General features: G+C 41.4%; 1 protein-coding gene across 3 annotated transcripts in view; it reads left to right on the top strand.

The window, feature by feature from the left end:
• The window catches only part of zcchc24 (zinc finger, CCHC domain containing 24), a 180,262-nt gene extending 159,299 nt beyond the window's left edge, over positions 1-20,963 (top strand). The window contains exons 4-5 of one of the 3 annotated variants that reach the window (XR_011340177.1): positions 17,687-17,891; positions 19,138-19,227. Coding sequence is in view for 2 of the 3 variants with exons in the window: in XM_069885399.1 (XP_069741500.1) it covers positions 19,138-19,251 (114 nt within the window). In the remaining variant the exon portion in view is untranslated. Of the gene's footprint in view, positions 1-6,140; positions 6,326-17,686; positions 17,892-19,137 lie in introns of those variants that run through there. The other 2 variants (XM_069885399.1, XM_069885400.1) reach the window with 2 other exon arrangements.
• Positions 20,964-27,547: the final 6,584 nt, after the last annotated feature.

The raw sequence follows: 27,547 nt of genomic DNA, 5'->3' as shown, positions 1-27,547 counted from the left end.
AATTGTTTCCCAACCTATTGGGCAAATTTAATTGAACTGCCAACATTGTCAGACACAGTAATATTTTCATTAGGCATTCGACAGGCTCCTCAGTCTGAATTTGCTTTTTTTTCTCAATTGTGTAACTCCTGTGACAGTTCCCAGTGATCAGGATGAAATAATGGAAAATGTCTCGTGTGCTGTCACAATTAATTAGTTCATGTTCTTGGCTGGAGGTATGTGTATTGTCAATTTTTACACATAATTTATCATCTGTTAATAATTTTACTCATTTTTTTAAAAACCATGGCTTCTCCAAACACAGTCAAGTCACTTATTCCGCCACATTTGGACTCTGGAAAAGCCATGGGAAATGAAGGTTCTCATCGCAAAACATGAAGTGAAAAGTAGTGAAATTAAGCCAACATTTCACGTAGCGGTTAGTGCAATGCCATTACAGCGCCAGCGATCGGGAGCCGGGTTTGAATCCCCCGCTGACTGTAAGGGGTTTGTATGTTCTCCCCATGTCTGCGTGGCTTTTTTCCGGGGACTTCGGTTTCCTCCCAACGTTCAAAACATACTGGGAGTTGTAGGTTCATGGGGTGTAAATTGGTCAGCATGGACTCATGCTGTTACGCCTAAAAATTTAGACATACAGCATAGTATATTCTAAATCAATATATCTGTAAAATTATGAAAGGCGTAGATAAGATAGAGGAAGTTAAAATTGTTTCCATTAGTGGGGGAGATGAGAACTAGGGAACATTGCCTCAAGACTCAGGGCAGTAGATTTAGGACGGAGATGAGGAGGAACTGCTTTTCCCAGAGGGTGGTGAACCTGCCCATTGAAGCAGTGGAGGTGACCTCAGTAAATATATTTAAGACAAAGTTGGAAATATTTTTACATGGTAGGGAAATTAAGGGATATGGGGACAAGGCAGGTGAGTGGAGATGAGCCTTTCAACAGATCAACTGTGATCTCATTGAACAGGGTCTGATGGGCCGAATGGCTGACTCCCGCTCCTGTTTCTTGTGTTCTTATGGTAACTGGCCCTTCCAGCCCAAGAGCCCTTGCCGCCCAAATACCCCAATTAACCTACAGCCCCCACATGTTTTGAAGGGTGGACAGAGGGAGAACATACAAACTCCTTACAGACAGTGCCAGATTTGAACCTGGGTCACTGGCGCTGTAATAGCGTTGCGCTATCCATTATGCTAATAATAACTAAGCAATCTATGAGATAAGAGCTGAAGAAAACAAGGAAGAGCTCCCCTGATCTTCTTCAAAAGAGTGGTATGGGATCTTTTACATTCACAAGTCATCATAAGTGGAGGTTGACTTCAACGCCTCATCTGATCACACTGTACAACACAGATATGGTATCTGGCTTGGGTTATTGATCTGGACACATTAGTTTGAGTCCCTCAGCAGCTTTTATATTGAAATTAAGTAAATATGGAATTCAAAACATCAAAGTCAGTGTCATGAATGGTGTCATCTTCTCTGCGGATCAGTTTCCAGCAAGGGTAGCCTTTCTCTTCTCATCACCCACTTCACTCTGTGTGACCCATCTTCCTCCACCTGTGCCCTCTCTCTCCCTTTGTCTGGCATCTGCCAGTCTTCTGCCTCTTTCTGTCCTGGTTCACCTCTCACGGGGCTCCCTGTCCTGCTCCTCTCCCCTGTCCCTGTCTCTCTCTCTCTCTCTCTCTCTCTCTCTGCATTCCCAGTCTCAATGAAGAGCTCCAGCCCAAAACATCAACCGTTCTTTTGCTCCCACTGACACTGCACACCCCACTGAGTTCTTCCACCAGATTGTGTTTAACTTCAGACTGCCAGGCCTGCAGTCACCTGTGTGTTCCATTAAGTGGTCAGAGAGACCTTTCATGGACACACATCTCCTCACAGCAACTGCACTTCCTGAGAAGACTGAAACGGGCAAGGGTACCAGCCAGCATCATGTCAACCTTCTACAGGAGCTTAATCAAGAGCGTTCTGGCCGGCTGCATCACAATGTGGTACAGTTGCTGCAGAGAAATGGATTGGAAGTCAATCTACATGACCATAAGAGTGGCAGAGAGGATCACTGGAGTCTCCCTCCTCCTCATCAACAAGATCTACTGGAATTGTTGTCTGAAGAGGGCGATCAAAATTGTTGAGGACCCCTTCCAACCCACACACAGCATCTTTCAGATGCTCCCATCAGGAAAGAGATACAGATCAGAACCAGCACCACCAGGCTGAGGAACAGCTTCTTCCCACAGGCAGTAAGAATACCGAACAACCAAAGGAGCTGCTCACAAACCATCCAAGACTCTCATGTTCATCCAACAATATTTATCTATTTATTTGTTTATATGAATACTTGTCTTCCATATGTATTGTTTGTCTGTATGTGTGTTATGTCTGGTTGTGTGTCTGCGTGTTTTACACCGAGGAACACTGTTTTGTCGGGTTGTACTTGTGCAATCAGATGACAATAAACCTGGACCAGAACTGAGATGCATTTTAATGCGTGTGTTTCTGTCTAACAGTGAACACAAGCCCACAGCAAGCACATTTTTACCTCCATCCTTACAGAAGAAAAATAAATGCATTAACACAGGTTAAACATTGGGTCCAATATATTAATTCCTAAAATGTGTTACTGACATTGTGGAATGTATTGGGACCTGGCACAAGCCTGTGGACAAACAAGAAATAAAATCAAGCTGTTCCGAAACATCTGCTCAGAAAATTCTCAGCTGAAGAGAATTTGTAGAAACATGGGAATGTTTGGTAAATTGGCAGCAACCCTCGGGGTGTGAAAATCAAAGTATATGCCGAAACCAGACACCCATGTGTGAGATGCTATAAAACCCATGGTGGCATGCACCCAGTTTAACAGGGCTTGTGTTGCAAGTTGCAGTGTAGCTTTCAAGGTCTAATATGAAATACAATCTCATTGGGGTGTCCTGGGATCTCACAACACACAAACAAGCTGTCGTTGTGGCATTTCCATGTTCTCCCTCTGACTGCATGGGTTCCCCCCGTAAATTAAATGGCCACTATCTTTTGCTCCTCATGTAGGTAAGTGAGTCCAGATCATACAAAAATAGAAGATAGGAGCAGGAGTAAGTCATTAGGCCCTTCGAGCCTGCTCCGTCATTCAATGAGATCATGGCTGATCTTCAGTACCCCGTCCCCGCCTTCTCTCCGTATCCTCTAATTCCCATTCTCCCAGATTATCTGTTTTGAAGGTAATTTTAATCTTTACTTTTAATTTTTAATTTCGACAGATAGCACCTTAACAGGCCATTTCAGCCCACGAGCCCTTGCCGTCCAATTACACCCAATTGACCTATAAAACCCCTGTACATTTTTTTTGAAGAGTAGGAGGAAACAGGAGCCCACGGGGAAAACCCACACAGTCACAGGGAGTCCTGACAGACAGCACGGGATTCAAACCCCAGTCCCAATCGCTGGCGCTGTAAGCGCTGCGCAAACCACTATGCCAACTGTGCCGCCCCATCGTAATGCAATGGTGAATCTTACAACACTCCTCTTGTGCTCTGAAACATTTATTGGAGTTGAAGGCAAAACAACATCCTGTTCGCAACATTGGTGAGAAGCTGTGGCCTGTTTTATGAAGCAGATTGATTACAGATTTGTATTAAGTTTGAAGATGGTGTTGGGTAATCAATGGGGGCAGGCTTAATGAACCTTGCGCCTAGTTCTTTGACTTCCACAACCTACTTCAGATTTAAGGGAGTTGAACTTCTTTAAATTATTGACATTACACCCTCCGCTAATATTCAGTTCAATGCACACTCCACTGTGGCAAAGTTGAATAGGATCATTTTTCCTCCCTGGAGATAAATCTCTACCCCACATCTGACCATGGATCAGAATCATAACTTTAAACAGTGCACGTGCAAAGAATGTCAGTCAGCCTCAAGCCTCAAACTTAAAACCTACTGGTTAATGAAGTGGATGTTGTACTTCCAAGAGGTAGTAAATTTTATTTTGTTCAATATTCCATGAGTCTAAGTAACCTGTTCTTCTAGATTTCATTGCATGGTTTTGTATAGAACCAGTTTCAAACTTTTATATGATTCCCAATGGGATTGTGGTTTTCTCTCACACTAAGTCAGAATGCTGAAGGATGTTGTAGGTTTCAAAACGATATAGACAGGATGCAGAGTTGGGCGGAAAAGTGGCAGATAGAGTTCAATCTGGATAAGTGTGAGGTGATGCATTTTGGAAGGCTGAGTACAGGGTTAATAGTCAGATACTTAACAGTGTGGAGGAACAGAGGGACCTTGGGTACAAATCCATGCATTTCTCAAAGCTGCCACACAGGTTGATAGGACAGTTAAGAAGGCCTATGGGATGTTGGCCCTCATTAGTCAGGGGATTGAGTTCAGGAGGAGAGAGGTCATGCTGCAACTCTACAAATCTCTGATGAGACCCCACGTATTCAGTTCAGGTCACCTCATTACAGGAAGGAAGTGGAATCTATGGAGAAGGTGCAGAGGAAATTTACCAGGATCTTGTGTGGATTGGAAAATAAGTCTTATGAGGCAAGGTTAGCAGAGCTGGGACTTTTCTCTTTGGAGCGAAGAAGGATGAAAGGTCTACAAGATTCTAATAGCAATAGATAAGATGGACAGCCAGTTCTTTTTTTTCCAGGGCAGGAATAGCAAATACCAGGGGACGTCTCTACAAATTGAAAGGAGGGAAATTTAGGGGAGACATCAGGGGTAAGTTTTTTACTCAGAGAGTTGTGGGTGTCTGGAATGCCTTGTCAGGGACGGTGGTGGAGGGTGAAACATTCTAAGAGATTCTTAGAAAGAGAATTAGAGGGTTACGGGGTAGGAAGAGTTTAGTATTTTTTAGTCGGAATATCTAGGTCAGTACAACATTGAGGGTCAAAAAGCCTGTAATGTGCTGTAGTGTTCTATGATTTGCTCTCAAACTTGATTCAGCAAAACATTCACAACTAGCCTTGTAGTCTTGTAATGAAAGAATGGTGCAATCATCGGAGTTCTAAACTTTACATGAGATATTAAGAACAAAGAATAGTACAGTGCAGAACAGGCCCTTCAGCCCACAATATTGTGCCAACCTGCCTCCCCAATCATTCTAACCCTTCCAATATCAATCAACATTTCTTTTTTCATCACGTTGACGTCCGTGGGGGTTTGCTGTGTGTATATTGGCTGCTGAGTTTCTTAAGGGATTCAAGGAACCATATCGATGCAGGTCCAATTTTCCTGGATTGGCCTGTCGATCGTGTGTTTGCTTGCATTTGCCACAATTAATATTTTTAAAACCAATAAAGATTCCACACCAGATATTTAATGTAACACAAGGAGTCAGCCATCCGGCCCCTCAAGCCTGCTCCACCATTCAATGAGATCATGGCTGATCTGATGATCGGCTCATCTCCGCCCACCTGCCTTTTCCCCATATCCCTTAATTCCCCAACTATGTAAAAATCTATCCAACCTTGTCTTAACTATGTTTACTGGTCTCCTCCACTGCTTCCATGGGCAGTGAATTCCGCAGATTTCCCACCTTCTGGGAAAAGCAGCTCCTCCTCATCTCCATCTTAAATCTACTCCCCTGAATCCTGAGGTCATGTCCCCTAGCTCTAGTCTCCCCCACCAATGGGAACAATGTACCTTTCCTCTATTTTATTTATGCCTTTCATAATTTTATGTTTCTATAAGATCCCTCTCATTCAGTGTGGAATAATTATTTCTCAATATTTCTGCAACAGGACAGATTGGACCCAAATTGTCCTTCTTTTGTAAATTAAGTCTATTTGTTTTTGAGAATCTTGACTTGTGTCCACTGCAGCTCCCTGGGGCATGAGTAAGCAAATCAACCCTGACAATAAAAGGAGATGTATTTTGATTGCATTCTCTGTGTACACAGTCTCCCAGAAGCAGGCAAAAAGCGACTCTCAGCACTGATCCTTGTGATTCAGAGGAAAACTAATCCCCAGGCAATGCGAGAATACAACCAGAGTTCTAGCAAATCCAGGTCTTACCTTGAAACTTTCCCTGTTCTTCATCTACCCTGCTCATTACTTCCAACTGCTGGATTTTACCAAGGCAGAATGTGCAATTAATCCTTCAACTTGCCTTCAATTGAATTAATAAATTATCCTCGGCAGGCACTTCCCCACTCTAATGGTTCGCAGCAAGGACGCTCAGGGAGCTGTAGAAGAACAAATTACAGTAGAAGTCCAAAAATCTAGATGCCAGAAATCCGGACTCCCCAAGAATCCAGACTTTTCGAAAACTCTCAAACTTTGTGTGTAAGGGCCACAGGTGCTTCGCGGTAAACATGTTGGTTGACTTCGTTTTTCTTTAAAACTGCTTGTTTTGATAAATGAAGCATGCTGAATTTGCTAATGAATAAACTATCAACATTTACTTGTTCATCCCTTCTTTATTCCTCCTTAAATTTGAATTTTAAAAGTACTTCCCGAAAATCCGGAAAATCCAAAAATCCAGACTGAGCCCATCCCCAAGGAGTCTGGATTTTTGGACTTCACTGTACAATAAAACCCCTGTTATCTGTCAAAAAAAAGAATGGAAAATAAATAGGTAAAAAAACAGAAGTTTAAAATTAGCAGTTAATTTGACATCCCACGCAGCTTGCAGTCTCAAGCAACCAGAACATTCACTTATCCGGTATCTACCAATCCCCATAGATGTCAGATATCAGGGGTTTTACTGTATTAGAGAAACAGATGGTCCAATGCACTTTGCACTTGTCCCAGGAAAATGATCCCCAAAACTTTGTGTTGTGTTTTGTGTTAGTTTTCATGACAGTCTTAAACATTCTCCTCACTGTCTTGCTTTAAGTTAATAGCTGGTCTTCAGTGATAACTCATTGCACAGTTAGTTCATCAAGAACTATAAAACCAGGAGTCACGTGATGGAGTAGTGGCCGGATGGTGAACTCCAGCCCTCTCCAGAAAAGTTGAAAAAAATAAAGGAAAGCACAAAGGCACAAAAATAAAAATTAAAGTAAAGTGAATATAAAGGTGGAAAGAAGATGGCGACGAAAAAAGAAAAGTCGAAACCAACGGTAAGAAGAGAGGAAGAGAAGACAACGGAAGAAGAAGGAGAAGGCCTTACCTGTTCGAAGAGGCCCGCGGTGGAGAGAGAAACCCGCTCCCTCAGGTCAGTAGAAAGTGGACTACAAAAATGGCTCGCTGAGCCGAGTAAAAGTCGCGCATGCGCGATGCGTATGCAAAAAAACACACCGATGGGAGGGGCGACCAGCTGGGGAGTCGATCTCCACAGCCGGCAATGACAGCTACAGAACAGCAGCAGCAAGAGGAGAACATAGAAGACAACAAAAACAAGAAAGAAGAGAAGAAAAAGAAAACAAAGAAACAACAGATGGCCAACCCAGAGGAAGAAGAAGAGGAAGAGGAAGAGTACAGTGAAATGGAAAAAGAAGGGAAAGGCAAGACAATGGATATACTTTCTCTTATTAAAGAATACATGGATTCATTTAAAGAATGGCAAGCACAAGAATTTAGTGATTTAAGAAGAAGAATAAACAGTACAGAAGAGAAAGTGAATAAAATAGATATGACCATATCAGAAATAGGAAAAAGAATGGACAAGGTGGAAGAACGAGAAGAAGCAGTAGAAATGGAGGTAGAGGACTTAAAAAAGAAATTAGAAGAATCTAATAAAAAAGTTAAAGAGACACAAGAGCTGTTAGCTCAGAAAATAGATATAATGGAAAATTATAACAGAAGAAATAATATAAAGATAGTGGGCCATAAGGAAGATGAAGAAGGCAGGAATATGAGAGAGGTTATAAAAGATTGGATCCCCAGGATCTTAGGATGTCCAGAACTACAGCAAGAAATGGAAATAGAAAGGGCACATAGAGCATTAGCCTTTAAACCACAACCACAACAAAAGCCAAGATCCATTTTAGTAAAATTCCTAAGATATACTACAAGAGAAAAGGTACTGGAGAAAACAATGGAGAAAGTAAGAGAGGACAACAAGCCACTGGAGTACAAAGGGCAAAAAAATTTTATTTATCCAGATATAAGTTTTGAACTCCTGAAGAAGAGAAAGGAGTTCAATACAGCAAAGGCGATTTTATGGAAGAAAGGGTATAAATTTATACTAAAGCATCCAACGGTATTGAAAATATTTATTCCAGGACAGCAAAACAGACTATTCTTGGATCCAGAGGAAGCACGAAAATTTGCAGAACAATTATAAAATAGACTGAGAGATGAAGACGTGTAACGAGAGTACAAAAGACTGCGAACTAAAAAGACGTGTGTATAGGACTATATACATATATAATGGTTTTCGTGCAGTTGGATAATCATGTTGAGGAACTTTGGGGGACATCCGATGCGCTCTAGTATTTGCCAAAGCCCTTTCCTGCTCACGGTGTCGAAGGCTTTGGTGAGGTCAACAAAGGTGATGTAGAGTCCTTTGTTTTGTTCTCTGCACTTTTCTTGGAGCTGTCTGAGGGCAAAGACCATGTCAGTAGTTCCTCTGTTTGCGCGAAAGCCGCACTGTGATTCTGGGAGAATATTCTCGGCGACACTAGGTATTATTCTATTTAGTAGAATCCTAGCGAAGATTTTGCCTGCAATGGAGAGCAGCGTGATTCCCCTGTAGTTTGAGCAGTCTGATTTCTCGCCTTTGTTTTTGTACAGGGTGATGATGGTGGCATCACGAAGGTCCTGAGGCAGTTTTCCTTGGTCCCAACAAAGCTTGAAAAACTCATGCAGTTTGGCATGCAGAGTTTTGCCGCCAGCCTTCCAGACCTCTGGGGGGATTCCATCCATACCTGCTGCTTTGCCACTTTTCAGTTGTTCGATTGCCTTATATGTCTCATCCTGGGTGAGGACCTCATCCAGCTCTAGCCTTAGGGGCTGTTGATGGAGCTGGAGCAGGGCGGAATCTTGGACTGAGCGGTTGGCACTGAAAAGAGATTGGAAGTGTTCTGACCATCGGTTGAGGATGGAGATATTGTCGCTGAGGAGGACTTTGCGGTCTGAGCTGCGCAGCGGGCTTTGGACTTGGGGTGAGGGGCCGTATACAGCCTTTAGAGCCTCGTAGAAATCCCTGAAGTCGCCAATGTCCGCGCTGAGCTGGGTTCGTTTGGCGAGGCTAGTCCACCACTCATTTTGGATCTCCCGGAGTTTGCGCTGAAGATGGCTGCATGCGCGACGGAAGGCTTGTTTCCTATATTGAGGAGATGGTGTAATACTGGAGAAGTTCTATGTTGTACCAATTTTTCGTCCCATTTATATAATATGTGTTCAGGTATCTTTTCCCCTATTTTATCTAATTCTAGTCTCGTCCAGTCTGGTTTTTCTCTGGGCTTTGGCTTGAAGTGAAGGTTGAGCTTGCAGCGAATCAGCTGGTGGTCAGTGTGGCATTCCGCGCTGGCATGACCCTGGTGTGGAGCACATCTCGTTTGTCTCTTTCTCGCACCAGGACGTAGTCCAGGAGGTGCCAGTGTTTGGATCGGGGATGCATTCAGGTAGTCTTAAGGCTGTCCCTCTGCTGAAAAAGGGTGTTTGTAATGACAAGCCGCTGTTCTGCGCAGAGCTCCAACAGGAGGCGCCCATTGTCGTTGCACTTGCCGACGCCATGCTTGCCCAGGATTCCTGGCCAGGTTTCTGAGTCTTTGCCGACACGAGCGTTGAAGTCGCCAAGGATGACAACCTTGTCGGCTGTAGGGGTGCGTTGGATGAGGTTGCGCAGGTCAGTGTAGAACTTGTCCTTTTCTGCTGGTTCCGCCTGGAGGGTTGGAGCATAGACACTGATGAGGGTGATGAGGAAAGGGCTTTGGCAAATACTAGAGCGCATCGGATGTCCCCCAAAGTTCCTCAACATGATTATCCAACTGCACGAAAACCAACAAGGTCGGGTCAGATACAGCAATGAGCTCTCTGAACCCTTCTACATTAACAATGGCGTGAAGCAAGGCTGTGTTCTCGCACCAACCCTCTTTTCAATCTTCTTCAGCATGATGCTGAACCAAGCCATGAAAGACCTCAACAGTGACGACGCTGTTTACATCCGGTACCGCACGGATGGCAGTCTCTTCAATCTGAGGCGCCTGCAAGCTCACACCAAGACACAAGAGAAACTTGTCCGTGAACTACTCTTTGCAGACGATGCCACTTTAGTTGCCCATTCAGAGACAGCTCTTCAGCACTTGACGTCCTGCTTTGCGGAAACTGCCAAAATGTTTGGCCTGGAAGTCAGCCTGAAGAAAACGGAGGTCCTCCATCAGCCAGCTCCCCACAATGACTACCAGCCCCCCCACATCTCCATCGGGCACACAAAACTCAAAACGGTCAACCAGTTTACCTATCTCGGCTGCACCATTTAATTGGATGCAAGGATCGACAATGAGATAGACAACAGACTCGCCAAGGCAAATAGCGCCTTTGGAAGACTACACAAAAGAGTCTGGAAAAACAACCAACTGAAAAACCTCACAAAGATAAGCGTATACAGAGCCGTTGTCATACCCACACTCCTGTTCGGCTCCGAATCATGGGTCTTCTACCGGCATCACCTACGGCTCCCAGAACGCTTCCACCAGCGTTGTCTCCGCTCCATCCTGTTAGGTCTGCTTTGTTCATGAATGAGTGAGTCAAACACCAGACTGAGTCGAAATCAAGGTTCTTTGTTCTTTATTACCAGATTGTAACACTTGCAACTAACAGTGTTAGTTGGAGAAGGCGCATTCTGCCGTTATCAGCAAGTGGTGTTTTTTTTATACCTCAGGATACGTACTTAGTAAATTATCATACCATTACATTGTCCAATGAATAAACTGTTGCTATCCTTCTCTTAGTCTGCTGCACATCATTCTTGTTAGTGCAAAGCTTATCTTGAGTGTACAAGGTCACATCTGCATTCTGTTACTCCTTAGTACTGGGTGACTCCTTCTCCGGTCCCATCTCATGATGTTTTTACCTTATAATCCTCAACATCCATTGGAGCGCTTTCATCCCTAACGTCGAAGTACTCGAGATGGCAGAGGTCGACAGCATCGAGTCCACGCTGCTGAAGATCCAGCTGCACTGGGTGGGTCACGTCTCCAGAATGGAGGACCATCGCCTTCCCAAGATCGTGTTATATGGCGAGCTCTCCACTGGCCACCGTGACAGAGGTGCACCAAAGAAAAGGTACAAGGACTGCCTAAAGAAATCTCTTGGTGGCTGCCACATTGACCACCGCCAGTGGGCTGATATCGCCTCAAACCGTGAATCTTGGCGCCTCACAGTTTGGCGGGCAGCAACCTCCTTTGAAGAAGACCACAGAGCCCACCTCACTGACAAAAGGCAAAGGAGGAAAAACCCAACACCCAACCCCAACCTACCAATTTTCCCCTGCAGCCACTGCAACCGTGTCTGCTTGTCCTGCATCGGACTTGTCAGCCACAAACGAGCCTGCAGCTGACGTGGACTTTTACCCCCTCCATAAATGTTCGTCCGCGAAGCCAAGCCAAAGAATATATAATACATATATTACATAAGTGTATGTGCATTTAAAAGAAAATATATAGTGTATAGAGAAGAATTAATGAGGGGAAAAAAAGGGGAAGAGAGGAGTAAAGAGGGAATTTAGAGAGTGACCTTTGTTGTATATAAAAATTGAAATATTTTCTGGGGGGGGCTGGGTAGGGAGAAATTACGGTCACTGCAAAATCAGTTGACGCTGGCGAGTGAATTCGCAAATCCAAATGGAGATGGGAGATGTGGTTGCCCGACAAGGGATAATGGGCAACTCAGGAAGGGGAGGGGAGGGGACAATGGGGTGAAAGAAATATTAGGTAGGAGAATAAGGGGAATGTTTGATGTGTTAAAAATGTTGTCTTATAAACTGTTCAAAGAAAGAAAGCAGAAATGGATGAGAAGGGAAGGTGGTGATGAGGAAACGGAAAGGAAAGGTAAACAAAGTATGAAATGGCCATGTTGAACTATATGACTTTAAATATTAATGGAATACATAACCATAATACATAACACAATAATACATAACAAAAGGAAGAAACTGCTAAATTTACTGTAAAAAGAAAAAATTGATATTGCATTTGTACAAGAAACACATTTAACTGAAGTGGAGCACAAGAAATTAAAGAGAGATTGGATAGGACATGTAACGGCAGCGTCATATAACTCAAAAGCTAGAGGAGTGGCTATATTAATCAGTAAAAATGTACCAATTAAAATAGAAGAGGAAATAATAGATCCAGCAGGAAGATATGTAATGATAAAATGTCAGATATATTCGGAGTTTTGGAATTTACTTAATATATATTCGCCTAATGAAGAAGATCAAAAATTTATGCAGGATATTTTTCTGAAGATAGCAGATACGCAAGGGAATATATTAATAGGAGAGGATTTCAATCTCAATTTGGATTCAAACATAGATAAAACCGGGAAAAAAATTAACAGAACGAATAAAGTAACCAAATTTATAATTAAATCGATGCAAGAAATGCAACTTTTGGATATATGGAGGAAACAACACCCAAAGGAAAAGGAATATTCATATTATTCGGATAGACATAAAACATATTCAAGAATAGATTTATTCCTGTTATCAGCTTGTTTACAAGATAGAGTTAGGAAAACAATATAAAGCTAGAATATTATCGGACCATTCACCCTTGATATTGACAATAGAGTTAGAGGACATCCCTCCAAGAATGTATAGATGGAGATTAAACTCCATGCTACTTAAAAGGCAGGATTTTAGAGAATTCATTGAAAGACAAATTAAAATGTACTTTGAAATAAATAGGGAATCAGTGAAGGATAAGTTTATATTATGGGATGCAATGAAAGCGTTCATCAGAGGGCAAATAATAAGTTACGTAACTAAGATGAAGAAGGATTACAATCAGGAAACAGAACAGTTGGAAAAGGAAATAGCAGATATAGAGAAAGAATTAGCAAGGAAGGAAGATACTACTAAAAGAAGGGAATTGGTAGATAAAAAAATAAAATATGAAACATTTCAAACATATAAGGTGGAGAAAAATATAATGAAGACAAAGCAGAAATATTACGAACTAGGAGAAAAAACGCACAAAATTCTAGCGTGGCAGCTTAAGACAGAACAAACTAAGAGAATGGTATTGGCATCAAGGAAAAAAGACAAACAGATCACATATAATCCAACGGAAATTAATGAAAATTTCAGAGAATTCTACGAACAATTATACCAAACTGAAAACGAAGGGAAAGAAGGCAAAATAGATGAATTCTTAACTAAAATTGAACTACCGAAATTACAAACAGAGGAACAAAATAAATTAATAGAACCATTTGAAATAGTAGAAATACAAGAGACAATAAAAAATCTGACGAATAATAAAACACCAGGAGAGGATGGTCTCCCAATAGAATTCTACAAAACATTTAAAGATTTATTAATTCCTCTCCTCCTGGAAGTAATCAACCAGATTGATAAAACACAAAGCTTACCAGATTCGTGCAAAACAGCAATAATTACAATAATACCAAAGGCAGGGAAAGATCTACTTGCACCAGCATCATATCGACCAATATCTCTACTTAACACAGATTACAAGATAATAGCTAAATTATTAGCAAACAGATTAGCTGATTATGTACCAAAAATAGTAAGTCTAGACCAAACTGAATTCATAAAAAAAGACGAACAACAGATAATATTTGTAAGTTTATTAACTTAATTCATGCAGTAGAAGGAAATAAAACTCCAACAGTAGCGGTTGCTTTAGACGCAGAGAAGGCCTTCGACAGAGTAGAATGGAATTATTTATTCAAGGTACTACAAAAATTTAGTTTACCGGAGAAATATATTAATTGGATTAAAGCATTATATAAGGGGCCATTGGCAAGAGTGACAGTAAATGGATATGTATCAAAACATTTTAACTTAAGCAGATCAACAAGACAGGGATGCCCACTATCGCCTTTATTGTTCGCGTTAGCCATAGAACCACTTGCAGAACTGATAAGAACAGAAAATAAAATAAAAGGGATAAAAATAAAAGGCAAGGAATACAAAATCTGTTTATTTGCAGATGATGTTATAGTATACCTAACGGAACCAGAAACATCAATAAAAGAATTACATAAGAAATTGAAGGAGTATGGAGAAGTGTCGGGATACAAGATTAATGCAAATAAAAGTGAAGCAATGCCAATGAATAATGCGGATTTCTCAAAATTCAAGAAAGAATCACCGTTTAGATGGCAAATGCAAACAATATGATACCTAGGTACACAAATAAATAAAAACCTCAGCCATCTATATAAACTTAATTATTATCCACTAATGAAAAAAATACAGGAAGATTTAGAGCATTGGAAAGACTTACCATTAACACTAATAGGAAGGATAAACTGTATTAAAATGAACATTTTTCCAAGGATACAATACCTATTTCAGGCACTGCCAATACACTTGACAGAAAAATTCTTTAAGGAGTTAAAGAAAATAATAAGGAAATTTTTATGGAAAGGAGGGAAACCGAGGATAGCACTAGATAAATTAACAGAATGGTATGGACAAGGAGGCTTACAACTGCCAAATTTTAAAAATTATTATAGAGCCGCACAATTAAGATATCTATCAGATTTTTACCAAACAAAAGAAAAGCCAGATTGGACTAGATTAGAGCTAGACAAAATAGGGGAGAAGATACCTGAACATATATTATATAAATGGGATGAAAAATTGGTAAAACATAGGAACTCTCCAGTATTGCACCATTTGCTTAATATTTGGAAGAAGATTCATGTCGAAAGAAATAAAACAAACTACCAATTATCAAAACTAATACTGACGCAAAATCAGCTAATCCCTTTTATGGTAGATAACCTGTCTTTTAGAGAATGGGAGAAAAAAGGGATTAAAAGAATAGAAAATTGTTTTTCGGGGAATAAATTATTATCCTTTGAACAAATGAAGACTAAATATAATATAACTCAAGATACAGTGCTGGCATATTACCAATTGAAATCCTATTTAAAGGATAAATTGGGAAGTAGTCTGAAGTTACCAGAAGGAAGCAATTTTGAATATCTGATTACAGACACAATGATAATTAAAAAATTTATAACAAACATGTTTATCAAATTACAAGAAAAGGAGAATGAGGAAATAAATAATAAAACTAAACAAAAGTGGGAACAAGATCTAAACATAAAGATAAAAAAGGAAACATGGGAGAGGTTATGTTTAGGAACAATGCGAAATACAATAAATACGATATTACGTATGATACAGTATAATTGGATACATAGGTTATATATCACTCCTCAAAAGTTAAATAAATGGGATCCAACAGTATCTGACAGATGTTTTCGTTGTAAAAAAGAAATAGGAACAACAATTCATGCAATCTGGACTTGTGAAAAGGTGAAAAAATTTTGGGAAGATCTAAACCAGATATTAAATAAAATTACAGAAAGCAATATACCAAAAAACCCAGAGATCTTCCTCCTAAGTAACATAAAAAATAAAGAATTTGGACTTGATTTGGAGGGTGTACAAAAAAGATTTGTTAAGATAGCCCTAGCTGTAGCAAAAAAATGTATTATGTCAAACTGGAAATTAGAAGATAATTTGAAAATACAGCAATGGTATATAGAAATGAATAAATGTATTCCATTAGAAAAAATAACATATAGTTTAAGAAATAATATAACATTATTTGAACAAATATGGGAGCCATACATGGAATATAATAGAGAAAACGTACCGGGACATCTATCACCTAAAATGACAAAAGGAAAAGAGAATGGAAAGAATTGACCCAGTGGAAGTTTTTGTTCGTTAATGTTGAGTGACAACATTGTTTGATGGGTTTGATGTATCTTGGACTCAGAGTTTTGAATGGATGGAGGGGGAGGTGGGGGGGGGAGGGGAGGAGGGAGGGGGGGAGAAAACGACACTGTATATATTTGAAAGGAGAAATGTGTACATCTTGAATAATGTGATCTATATTGTGAAAAATAAAAAATTTAAAAAAAAGAACTGTAAAACCCCTGGTATCTGACACCCATGGGGATTGATAGATGCCAAATAAGTGAATTTTCTGGTTGCTTGAGGTTGCATGGATTGTTGAACTTTGAGCAAGGTGTGCCAATTTTAACTCTTTGGACTCTGCCCATTTTTAACCTTTCATAATATATGCTGTATTCCAGTCTGGGTCCATGGGTAAACCTTTACTGTATGAACACCAGTACGAGCCACCTGGTGGTTGGGTAGAAAGCCAATCCTAGAAAACAGAGGCACAGAGTATATGCGCTTGTTGTAGTCCCTGAAAATCGGAGTTCAAAGAGTTAAACTTCCGTATTTTTTAACCTATTTATTTTCTGCAATTTTTTGCTGGTTGCTTGAATTCCATGTAATGGGTTTTACTGTATCACAATGTACAACTCTCAATCAAAGGATACTTTTCCAACATGTTTCTTGTGTTCCCAGCTCTTGAGACAAATTTGCTTGAGTTCAGAGGGATGGATGGAAGGTTATCCTCCATTGTTTCAGCTCCAGTAGATATGATGCATGTTCTTCTTATCCATAAATATTACTTCCTGGCAACATCATTTTTAATTACACCTTCACCTTGGTGTTCGCGGGTCTAGATTTGTCACTGCATTCACACTCAAATTTTCTATGTAATCTGTCACAGTGTTGCTTCAAGCTGTTGACACTAGGTGGGTCTGTGGAGTTCCAGGGATGCCTTCCCAGCCTCAGAAAATAAACTGGCCACAGGTCACCAAATGTCAGTAGCATAGGAAAAGAAAGTGGTGTTCCTAAAGTGCAAACAGATCTTTTGGTAGTCCCATAGAAGAGGAAGTGGGAGAAGCTGGCACAATTGGAACATTCAGAAGACATTTAAACAAGAACATGAACAGGAAGGTTTTAGAGCAGCCATTCTCAACCTTTTATTGGCTGTGGCCCTGTTGGGGCTCTGCTCAAAGTTTATGGGCCCCTCTCCCTGTGAAGCAGTTAAGTTTTGCATTCTCCCGAACATACACTGACTGCATTTTTTTTAAAAATTACACGAGGTCGAAAGAAAACATGGCTTTTACCTAAATGTCCTTTTATTGTCATGTTATAATACATTAAAAATGTCAGTAGCAGGATTTGAAGGCAAGAAGGGCCCCATTGAGAATGGCTAGGATTGGGCTGAATAAGTTTGGTTTGGCACGGACAAGTTTGGCCAAAGGGCCTTTTTCCATGCTGTGGAATTCTATGACTTTAATGTATAGATGCAATGGAAGTCTTGCTTGCTGCAGCCACCCAGGTATATAAAACACACAACCAAAAGAAGAGAAAAAAAAGACATAAAAATGTTTTACAAAAAGATTGAATAAAATAATGATCAATAGAAGCATACAATGTCAACTTCAGGTCGCAAATCAGTGTTAAGCCTGGTGTGGACACTTCATTGCAGCTTAATGATTTGTTTTGCAATTTGAAACTTTCTTATATATTGGTACCTGATGGGAAATTGTTTCCCACCTGTCTGACCTGTGATGATGGAAAATGGCATCTGATACTTGTCAGCCCTGCAGTGGCTGAAATTTATTTTAACCAAAAATAAAGTTAATTCACAATTAATTATTTACATTAAAGGTAAAGGTTGCATTGTTGTCATGTAATACTACATTTAGGATGTAACATACAGGTCCACCATTGCAAGCCTCCCACCTGGATGTATCACCACCATACAGGAACTGCTCTGCCCAAGGCTGCAAGAAACCACAGAGACTTGTGAACGTGGCTCAAGCCTCCCTCCCTCCCTCTATCAACTGCATCTATAGTTCCCGCTGCCTTGGAAAAGACTCCTCATCACCCAAATTCACAAGAATGGAATCACGCACCACCACAAAGTGAGACTGTTACCTGCCTCCTGAATGAACTCCAAATAGTTGCCCTTGCTCTGAGCCTCTGATCTCCCTTTATAACTCTGCACTTGTGTTCTATGTCTTCCTTGTTGTTCTGGGTCTGAGATGTCTATTGGTCTGCTCGCAAAATTACTCCATCACTACATTTTTGATGTATAACCATTTACAGAGTGGAAATGGGCCATGTCGGGCTTTCGAGTCCGCACCGGTTCACTGGAATGTGACAACATATAATTTAATCACAATTTATGGTGGACAATTATCTGACCAAGTTGCACATTTTTTGGGAAATAGAACGAAACAAGAATGGGGAGGGGGAGGGAACCCAAATGGTCACAGGGAGAACGTGCAAACTCCGCACAGGGTTGCACATCAGGATCAAACTCTCACATTAATCAACCATTGAGGCAGCATCTCCCCAAGCATGCCACAGAATTGTACACCTGACCCCCACTCCCCCACCACATTGGCATTGGTCATTTACAGAAGATGGCGGATGTTTAATTCATCTCTAGAGCAGCCATTCCCAACAGGGCCACAGCGGGTTTAAGTAAAAGCCTTGATTTCTTTTCAGCTCAGGTAACATGAATATTTTTTAAAGTTTCTTACATAGGCAATAGTAGATAAGTAGGGAAACGAAAACTTGGCTGTTTCACATGGAGGATAGGCGACCCATAAACTTTTAGCAGAGCCCTGGTGAGGGGACATAGCTAAAATAAGGTTGAGAATAGTTGCTAAAGTGTGTCCTCCTCTAGCATCTGCCGATAATGTTTAAGATTTATATTTCTTGCACAATCTTTTGTCAACGACAGGTGTATATTTTCAGTCTCGACCACAGACACCTCTAGCAACCAGTTATTGGAGACACAGAGTGGAATTGAGTGTGGATCTCCTCAGTAACTCCCTCTGTCCTGTCCCAGAGCAGCATTACAGAGTTCAGCACTCAAACCTACAACCTTGTGATCCAGAGATGAGTGATCAATCAAGTTTATTTCAGCTGACAGGAATAGACTGCAAAGGGACTTGAAAGGGGACAGATTTGTTTGAAAGACACATCTTCAACATAAAACATAACCCTTGTGAATTGGAAGTTGAGGTAACTAAGAGATGGACAAAATGTTGATAAACATGTGATATAACAGCACATTTACCAGGTGAGAGAATAAATTGGTTGTTTTGAAGAGTCATTGTTCATATGTTTCATTTATATATCATCCTGATTCATCCGCAGAGGCCCCTGGAGAAACCTGACGGCCTGGACGTGTCAGATCAGAGCAAGGAGCATCCTCAGCATCTGTGCGAGAAGTGCAAGGTTCTGGGCTACTACTGCCGCCGGGTGCAGTGAATGGCTTTGTCGATATGCCCACCACCATCAGCACCCCTGCCCCTCCCATCCGCCTCTCTCCCCTCCAACCCTTGAGAAGCCTCCGACTGTAGAAGAAGAATTCACCAAAACCATGCTCTAAACAAACAACTAACAAGCCTTAAATTTGGTAGAATGTGACTCTTGCCTGTCTATGTGTATATTTCCAGGTTCTATTTATAGTATTAAATAACTACCAGAAGCAGTATTACCAATGGCAGTTTGAACTGGCACCTTAAACGACGTGTCTTACCTACTGTTTGTTTACAGAGACTTGGTACCATGAACAAGTTCAAGGGGACAACCTACCAGGTTTCAAGGCTGTTACTTTAAACCAATCCCCTGCTGTGTCATTGCTAATCATTCAGCCAATAGCACAAGTCCATTTGCTGTGAAATGTACATGCCCTGCAACCTTTGACCTGCCCCCCTCCCCCAGTTCTTTGTTTTTCAGAAAGCTGATAAGCATCAGTATTAGGATCGTGAAAATATTATTTAAAGATGGTCATTGGCAAGTGGTCTCAGCGATGACTGACTATATGTGTCTGGTATTGTAGACAGCCAAGAGTCGGATGAACTATTGACTTAAGAATAGAGAGTCGTGGTTAACTCTTCAGGGCACTGATGAATATTTCTGCACAGGGCAGCAATGGCGATAACCTCAGTGGGTTCCCCATTGAACAGAAAAGGAGCATCCAGCAAGTTAAAATCCTGTAAGGATTTTTATATCTTTTAAATAATTTCAGCACCAAACACTTAAGTGCCTTTAATTCATCTTTAAGTCATTTTTAAAAACTATTCTCCTTCCTGACATTTTAAAGATGATTGTAGATTCCATATCTGTGGCCCCACATCTCATTTAGACTGGGATCTCATTGACCTTTTTCCTAGTGCTACTCTGTCACTTGCCACCCAGTGGTCCAACGCAGTAGGCCAGCTGCTTGGCTCCTCTGCATAATTAGGTGCCTTGGATATTTGCCTTGTATGTAGAGGTGGGGAAGGATGAGATTGTGTATTGAACCGCAGTATCTGTCTTGTCTTCCACCTCACCCTCCATAAATATGTTTGGTTTTCCCACCAGGTGCTACGTGCTTATCCCTTCAATCCTCACTATTACATACCTCACATGCAAATTCAGTTCAATACTAGAGTAGCCCACAGTTTGATTAACAACGTCTGTGGTCCGCTATAGATGCGTTGATAGAGGGAGGGAGGCATGAGCCACGTTCACAATTCTCTGTGGTCTTTCAAACCTTTGAAGCCCAATTGTTACTCAAAAGGCACTTTCAGGTGGCCAATTGTCCCGCTTGTAAAGCCGCACATTTTGGCAATATGTGGCTGTTGGGAGGCCACCTGAATGTGCAGGAGGCGCTTGTAAGGCGAACTTTATAACCCTCCTCCAAGAGGTATAATCGCCGAGCACAGTGGCCTCCCCAGCCATCTGAATGCAGCCACCTAAAAGCGGCTACATTCGGGATGACAGTCAGCTGGCAAGCGACTGACAGCTCCTCTCCCAGCTGCTCCTCTCCCAGCTGCCCCTTCCCCCGGCACAGGACCTCGGGGCAGGGGCAGCTGGCTGGGCTGTCAGCGCGGGGACTGCAGAGCTAGAGCGGCCAGCGGGGGAGAAGGGGACTGGGCTGTCAGCATGGGGACTGCAGGGCTAGAGCAGCCGGGAGGGGAGAGGGGGGCTGGGGTGGCCGGCGGGGGAGAGGGGGGCTGGAGTGGCCGGCGGGAGAGAAGGGGGCTGGAGCAGCCGGTGGGGGAGAAGGGGGCTGGGGCGGCCAGGAGGGGTAAAGGGGGCTGGGGCAGACGGTGGGGGAGAAGGAGGCTGGCCGAAACAATGTCAGTACCTGACTCGAGCACTGTATTCAACCACCGGCAACTCCAGCCTCCTTTTCCCCCGCTGGCCGCCCCAGCCCTTCATCTCCCCCGCCGGGAGGCAGAGCGATCAGTGTGGGGACATTCTACAGGGGATGTCCCCGTGCTGATAGCCCATGCTGGCTGACAGCCAACCATCCTAACTTGACAGCTCAAGGGACAGGAGCTGGAGTGTGCTCAGCTGCGCATCCCGGTGCAGTTGTCTCTTCAGGGGCGCTTTTAGTGCTGCCACCTGAACCGCAAATCAAAGGGCCACTTCCTCTTCTTCAGGTGCATTCTTAGCAGAGAATACACCTGAAGAACCCTAAAGTGTTGTGAAGCTCAGAAGCTTGAGTAACAATCATGTGACCTCCCAGAAGACCACATTCTGCCTAAATCCCCACAGAGACACTGCTTTATTTAGTAGAGTGCACAGCTTGAATTGTGCCATCTTACGTATATCCAGACAGAGGTAAATAACTGGGTCACATGCTTTCTTGTCAACAAAGATCAATCGGAACCACAATTAATGTATTAAAAAAAATACGACATACAGCTCAATAACAGGCCATTTCAGCCCACAAGTCTGTTCCTCCCAATGTACACCCAATTAATTTACATCCCCTGATACATTTCGAACAGAGGGAACTAGAGCCCCCAGGAAAAACCCATGCAGACACAAGAAGAATGTACAAACTCCTTACAGACAGCACGGGATTCGAAACCTGGTCCCAATCGCTGGAGTTGTAAAGATGTTGCGTTAAATGCTGCTCCAACTGTGCTGCCCATTGTTGACAAATCTGAAAGAGACATGTAGTGGTGCGTTACCAAGAGGACAAATGTGTTCCTCTGAATTTAAAGACAGCAACAAATGTTTAAGACAATGACCAACAGAAGTTCTTGTGGACTTTTGCACTAAATGATTTGGGATGCAGTGTCTCAGATGGACACTAGTTTCCTTTTTTTTGCAAGGGATCTAAGTATGTGTGAACAGGGAAAGCTCCTGTAGATTGCAGGACCCTTAATGAGTTCAATTGTGAGGTGTGAACAGTAGGATAGAACTTGATGGCAAACATTTATGGAATGTGCAATAAAGAAAAGGAATGAAAGACAGAATTAGGAGAGCAAGAAATTGAGAGGCAGAAAGATAATATTTTTCAAGAATTATTGGAATAACAAAGGCCTTAAAATTTCCAACAACAATAACGTCCAAAGTAACAAGATTCTAATTGTGGAAGTTAATTTTCAGGGCCAGAAATGGGGTTTATTGATAATCATTTTGTAACATGTCATCAAAAATATTCCTGCACTGAAGAGACCAGCCCTGGCTAGTTTACCAGCTGCCACACCAGGGAACACAGCATCCTGTCATTTCTTCTGTTATTTTGGACATTCTCTTGATGTTTGAACTCCTCAGGTACGTGTCCACTATCCCTGTTTCGAGTAAAGGTCCTCTTTTCCCTGTCCCAGTGCAATGCAGAAAGCTTTTCCTTCTCCTGTGTGATTCACTGAGATCCCTTTACAACCTGAATCAACATCATAAACCACATCTGCCTTACAAGTTCTTGCAAGTTCTTTGATATAAAAACATTGCTGCAATGTTGAAATAATGCTGGAAATTCACAGTAGGTCAGTTAGCAACCGTCAAGAGAAAGCACAAAGTGTAATATTTTGAGAAGACTATCAGATAAATAAGTATGACTTCAACATCCTGTTCCCTCCCTTTTGTTGCTGAAATAGTCTTTTATATTTCAGATCTGCAGTGATCCACAGATATCCTTTGAACATGTACTGTTTTTACAGTACTCCACTAAAAGAAACAATTTTTATTTTGGTAACAAGTAGCAGGGAGGAATACCCCTCTGCAATCTCCTTGGGGATTATGCATCTATCCTCAGGACACCAGCCTGTTAACACTAATATTTTTGAAGGAGTTGCAAATAAGTGGGAGGGAGTGACTCTGTTTCATTGTTGCTACACAGTGTAGCACATCGATGAGACCTCAGGAATGAGGATTCACAAATATCCATCCAGCCAGTGATGCTGTTACAATTCATGCTACTATAATCTGAAATAATACTTCTGAAATGTCTTGGGATTAGCTACGGATAAGAGAACTATAGGTTTAAACAGGTAATGCATTGGTTTATATTATTACCAGATCCCTTCCTGTTGCCTTCTAGTTTAGAGATAAAATATCTAGCCAAGGATCAGGAGGTCTGATCAACACTTGTCATGCCTGAAGTCATACCTCAAGAAGAACAGACCCCTTGATACACGATCTCCATGTCAACCATTAAGTAACGATCTGTACTCATCCCATTTGCCAGCACTTGGTCCGTGGCCCCCAATGTCCCCAGCATCTGCAGATTTTCTTGTCTCGGCCCCAATCTCATGTTCATTCATGCACTTGTTGTCACCCTTCCCGCAAAAGGTAGAGTTGCCACTCCATCCCCACTCCCAAAATGCGTGCTCACCAGCAGCAACGGGGTCTGCAAGACAACCCTCCGCCCACCATCACCTCTTTTGCCCCACCTCCTTCCTGAAAATGGCTGTGGGAGTCAGGCCTTGATGTTTCCAAAAGGTGAAAGGTCATAAGTCACCAAATGATCCAGTGCCTCTTGGAAAATATATAGAATATATCTAGAACAATACAGCACAGTGATCAGCCTAAACAGCAGACCTTTGAGGTGTTGCAGGGTGTTGACATTACAAATGCTTAATGACTTGCAGGGGCCCTCTCAGACAAATAATGTGTTGTCTGGACTTCAGGCACTTTACCCTTGGAGCTCGAAATGAAGCAGACAGCAGAAAGACTGGGTCCAATCACCTGCACCCTTGCTGCTTGACAGAAATATTAAATCACTGCCTAAAGGGTTAACCAAGAGAGGCCTGTCAGTAAGCTGACAGGAAGCATATCCACTAGTATGTGAGTTTGTAAGTGAGGTTTTCAAGGGACAATCAACTGACGAGAGCAGTTTGGAGTATTTAGCTGTATTTACCCATATATGAATTGTGCTTACTGATGTATTTATCTGAAGTAATTACTTGACTATAGTCCTTTTTGTTTGAATTTTTTATACTATGTGTGTATTTTGGAAATCTTCTAGATGTTAAAAATTTTAATGTTAACAAATATTTCTTATAAAGCCAAGTTCCTATCTGGCCAAGTTCCTGTTTATCTTTGCCATAACCTTTTTGTATATATTTAAGGGGCATAAGTTTTAGGGTCCCCATTCTGATGGGGGGCTATTGTTTTGAAATGATGTGGATTTTTTAAAAAAAAGCAATTCTCTTAAGACCTTTTCTACTAAATTACTAACACAGCAGAGATTTTTCTTGAATATTTTACAAACCAAGGTGATAAACAGAAGAAAATATTATTTATCTGAGAAAAATCTTTTTTTTCTACAGTTCATTGTCTGTATAAAGTATGCATCAGGAATAATCTGACTAGGAAGGTAAATAATGTTAAACAGATGATTATTGTATGAAAGTTGGTACATAATTCTTGGGGGAAGATGAAATAAACTCATACAATTCTTGAAGCCATATATAAAATTAGGATGAAAATATTATCAGTATTAATTAGCCTGCATTTATTCCAGTGTTTAAACTAATTTTACTCTATGTTTTACTCATGCATTACATTTTATATATATGTGTATTTTGGGAAATAACTGACCTGGTTGTGCAAAATAACAAGTAGCTGTTGTTCATCTTTTACCGAGAATATCACAATTCCTGATTTGTGGAGAAATGTGCATATTATTGTATTGTGAGGTGAGGGACAAAATAACTGCTTTGTGAGCAACAAACGCTCTGTGCGACCAGAAGATACGAAACACACTGGCTTTTTTTTGTACAAAAAAAATGAAAGCCAGAAAGGTGTGATTTTTAGATATTTAATTGGCAGATGGAAATTCACCACTGCGCAACTGTGAAAATATACGAGTTAGATTTTGTACGCTGGAACACTAGTGTGTGTCTGTGCAAGAACCCGGTGCCCCAGAGCCCACAATGAGCAGAGGCTGCGAGCGACTGCATTCCGTGGCCGTGATGCAGCCTCGGATCAGAGAACCCTACAGGCATTTGATTATCCACATGCATTGTACATTGCTTGGCCAGGTAACTGGGAGCATTTAAAGCCTTTTGTATTTTTAATCATAGCCTTACTGAAAGCATTAGTATTAAATGAATACTGAGGAAGTTTGCAGGAAAAAAAAACGTACTTGAACCGAACATGCTGAAGGATTTATTTAGGAAAAAGCTCTTCACTACATTTTTTTTACATAGATATATTACACTGACTAATACTGAATCAAGCCTTCTCAGATGCTTGATCATAGTCTCAAATGAAGAATAAGATATATATATTTGGAATTTAATGTAGACCATTTGTAACCAGCATGCATTTTTTTTCTGTTCAATTTGATGGGATTGTTTACTTATTATTTTTAGGTAACAGTATTAAGACTTTTTTGTACAGCTGAAATGTATGGACAAATTCAGAGGGATTGGGTAATGGAGAATTAAATTCTTGTATATGAAGTGTTATGAACAGTGGTTTCAATGTGGATGGTCTCCTTGAATGTCCACTACAATGGCATTCCCTTATGTGCCTTATTGTTGCTGGTTAGTATAAGCCTGCTTATCAAACTTTGAATAGTATTATATTTGTTCATTAAAACAATGCAAAAAGTACAAGAATTTGCTGCTGTTTTTGTGCTTAGGTCCCTGATTCAGAATCGACACTGCTCAAGGGGAAAAAATCCCATGAATACGTCACACTGTTTGGAAGGAGATTCAGTGTTTAGGAGTTTTCCTGTGCTGCGTTCAATCTATCTGTGCACTCAGGGAAAAGGTGGCTTGAAATGCATCGAATTGTTTATTGTCATATATACTGAGAATCAGTGAAGAGCTTCATTTTGCGTGCTATCCAGGCAAGTCAGATCATGTAGAAGGTAGCACAATAATAATAAATAAGACAAGATTCGAAATAATGTATCAAAGAGTCAAATTTTAAACTTAGACATACAGTACATTAACAGGCCCATGCCACCCTAATACCCCAATTAGCCAACGACCCCCATATGTTATGAAGGGTGGGAGGAAACCAGAGCACCCAGAGGAAACCTGCTCAGACACAGGGAGAATTTACAAACTCCTTACAGACAGTGTTGGATTTGCACTCTGGTCATTGCCGCTGTAATAGTGCCATGCAAACCTTGCCACTCACTCTAGTGCAAGGTACAGAGGAAAGTAGTTTAAAACAGTGCAAGGGTTTTACCCTTTGCCGATGAAAAATCCACTCAAGGGTCTAATAACAGCAGGAAAGCAGTTGTCCTTGACTCAAGAGATTTGTTTACAAGCTTGTGTATCTTCTGCCTGATGGAAAGTGGGGGGCGGGGGTAAGGGGGAAGTGAGTGTGTGGAGGCGGGACAGTGAAATCTTTCAAAATCGACTCCACAGTGTATTAAATTTGCAAATTGAAGATTAGTGTGCAGAGGTGTGTAAATGAAATTGAGATACAGGGCAGACAACTGGGCTTCATATATAGAGGTATGAAATACGAAAGGAAGGAGATTGTGTTGAAAAGGCCATAAATGAAGTACAATTCACCTCACTTGGGTTCGAGAGATTGGAACCATAGATTTATTGTAGATGAGAGATTGCAGCTGTAATGTCACGGATTCACCACAGCTTACAAACAAGTAAAGACCCTCACTCGTTTCTTCCAGTCACTATGAAGTCATCTTTCTTTTACTATTCACTGGACACAACGTTGCATTCTTCATCTCCCCAAATACCGCCCAGCTAAACCCCTGTCTCACTGCCTCACAGGTGATCCTGACCCTCTCACTCTCCTCCTTCTGCACTTGAGACTCATTGCTCACATACTAAAGCTTAGCACACCCGCGCATGCACGCTATTACCCACACGCGTCACATTGCTTACGTCATCAGCGGCGGCAGGCACCATTCCCGACAAAGGTAAGTACATGACCACAACACAGATACGAGGTTACGTTGGAACAAATAAGGTTCTCCTTAGAGTGAGAACTTCCAGTTTCCAAGTGTAAACCTTTAATTGGTTATCAGATCAGCAGAGAACTTGGTCTCAGTGAAAAGAAACATCACCTTCTCCAACCACTCAAAAATAAGCTACTGAGATTTTGCAATCTTGAGTGGACAAAGAAAAGATGGAGATTCTCAGTGGGTCAGGCAGTATCCGTGGAGAGAAATGGTCAGACAACGTTTTGTTTTGGACCCTTGAACAAGGCTCGAAGTTAAGAGTGAAGATTCCTCTGATTGACGCTCTGCCTTGGTTTAAAAAGCAGCATATGTTGAGATGATGGATGGATCCAGGCAATAACAGAATCCCTATCTTCTATTTTACCTATTTTCATGGTTCAAGCTTCA

The sequence above is a fragment of the Narcine bancroftii genome, chromosome 6, assembly GCF_036971445.1.
Source record: "Narcine bancroftii isolate sNarBan1 chromosome 6, sNarBan1.hap1, whole genome shotgun sequence".
NCBI lineage: Eukaryota > Metazoa > Chordata > Chondrichthyes > Torpediniformes > Narcinidae > Narcine > Narcine bancroftii.
Note: the sequence above shows the minus strand (reverse complement) of the source record. Positions and strands in the feature narration are given on the sequence as shown.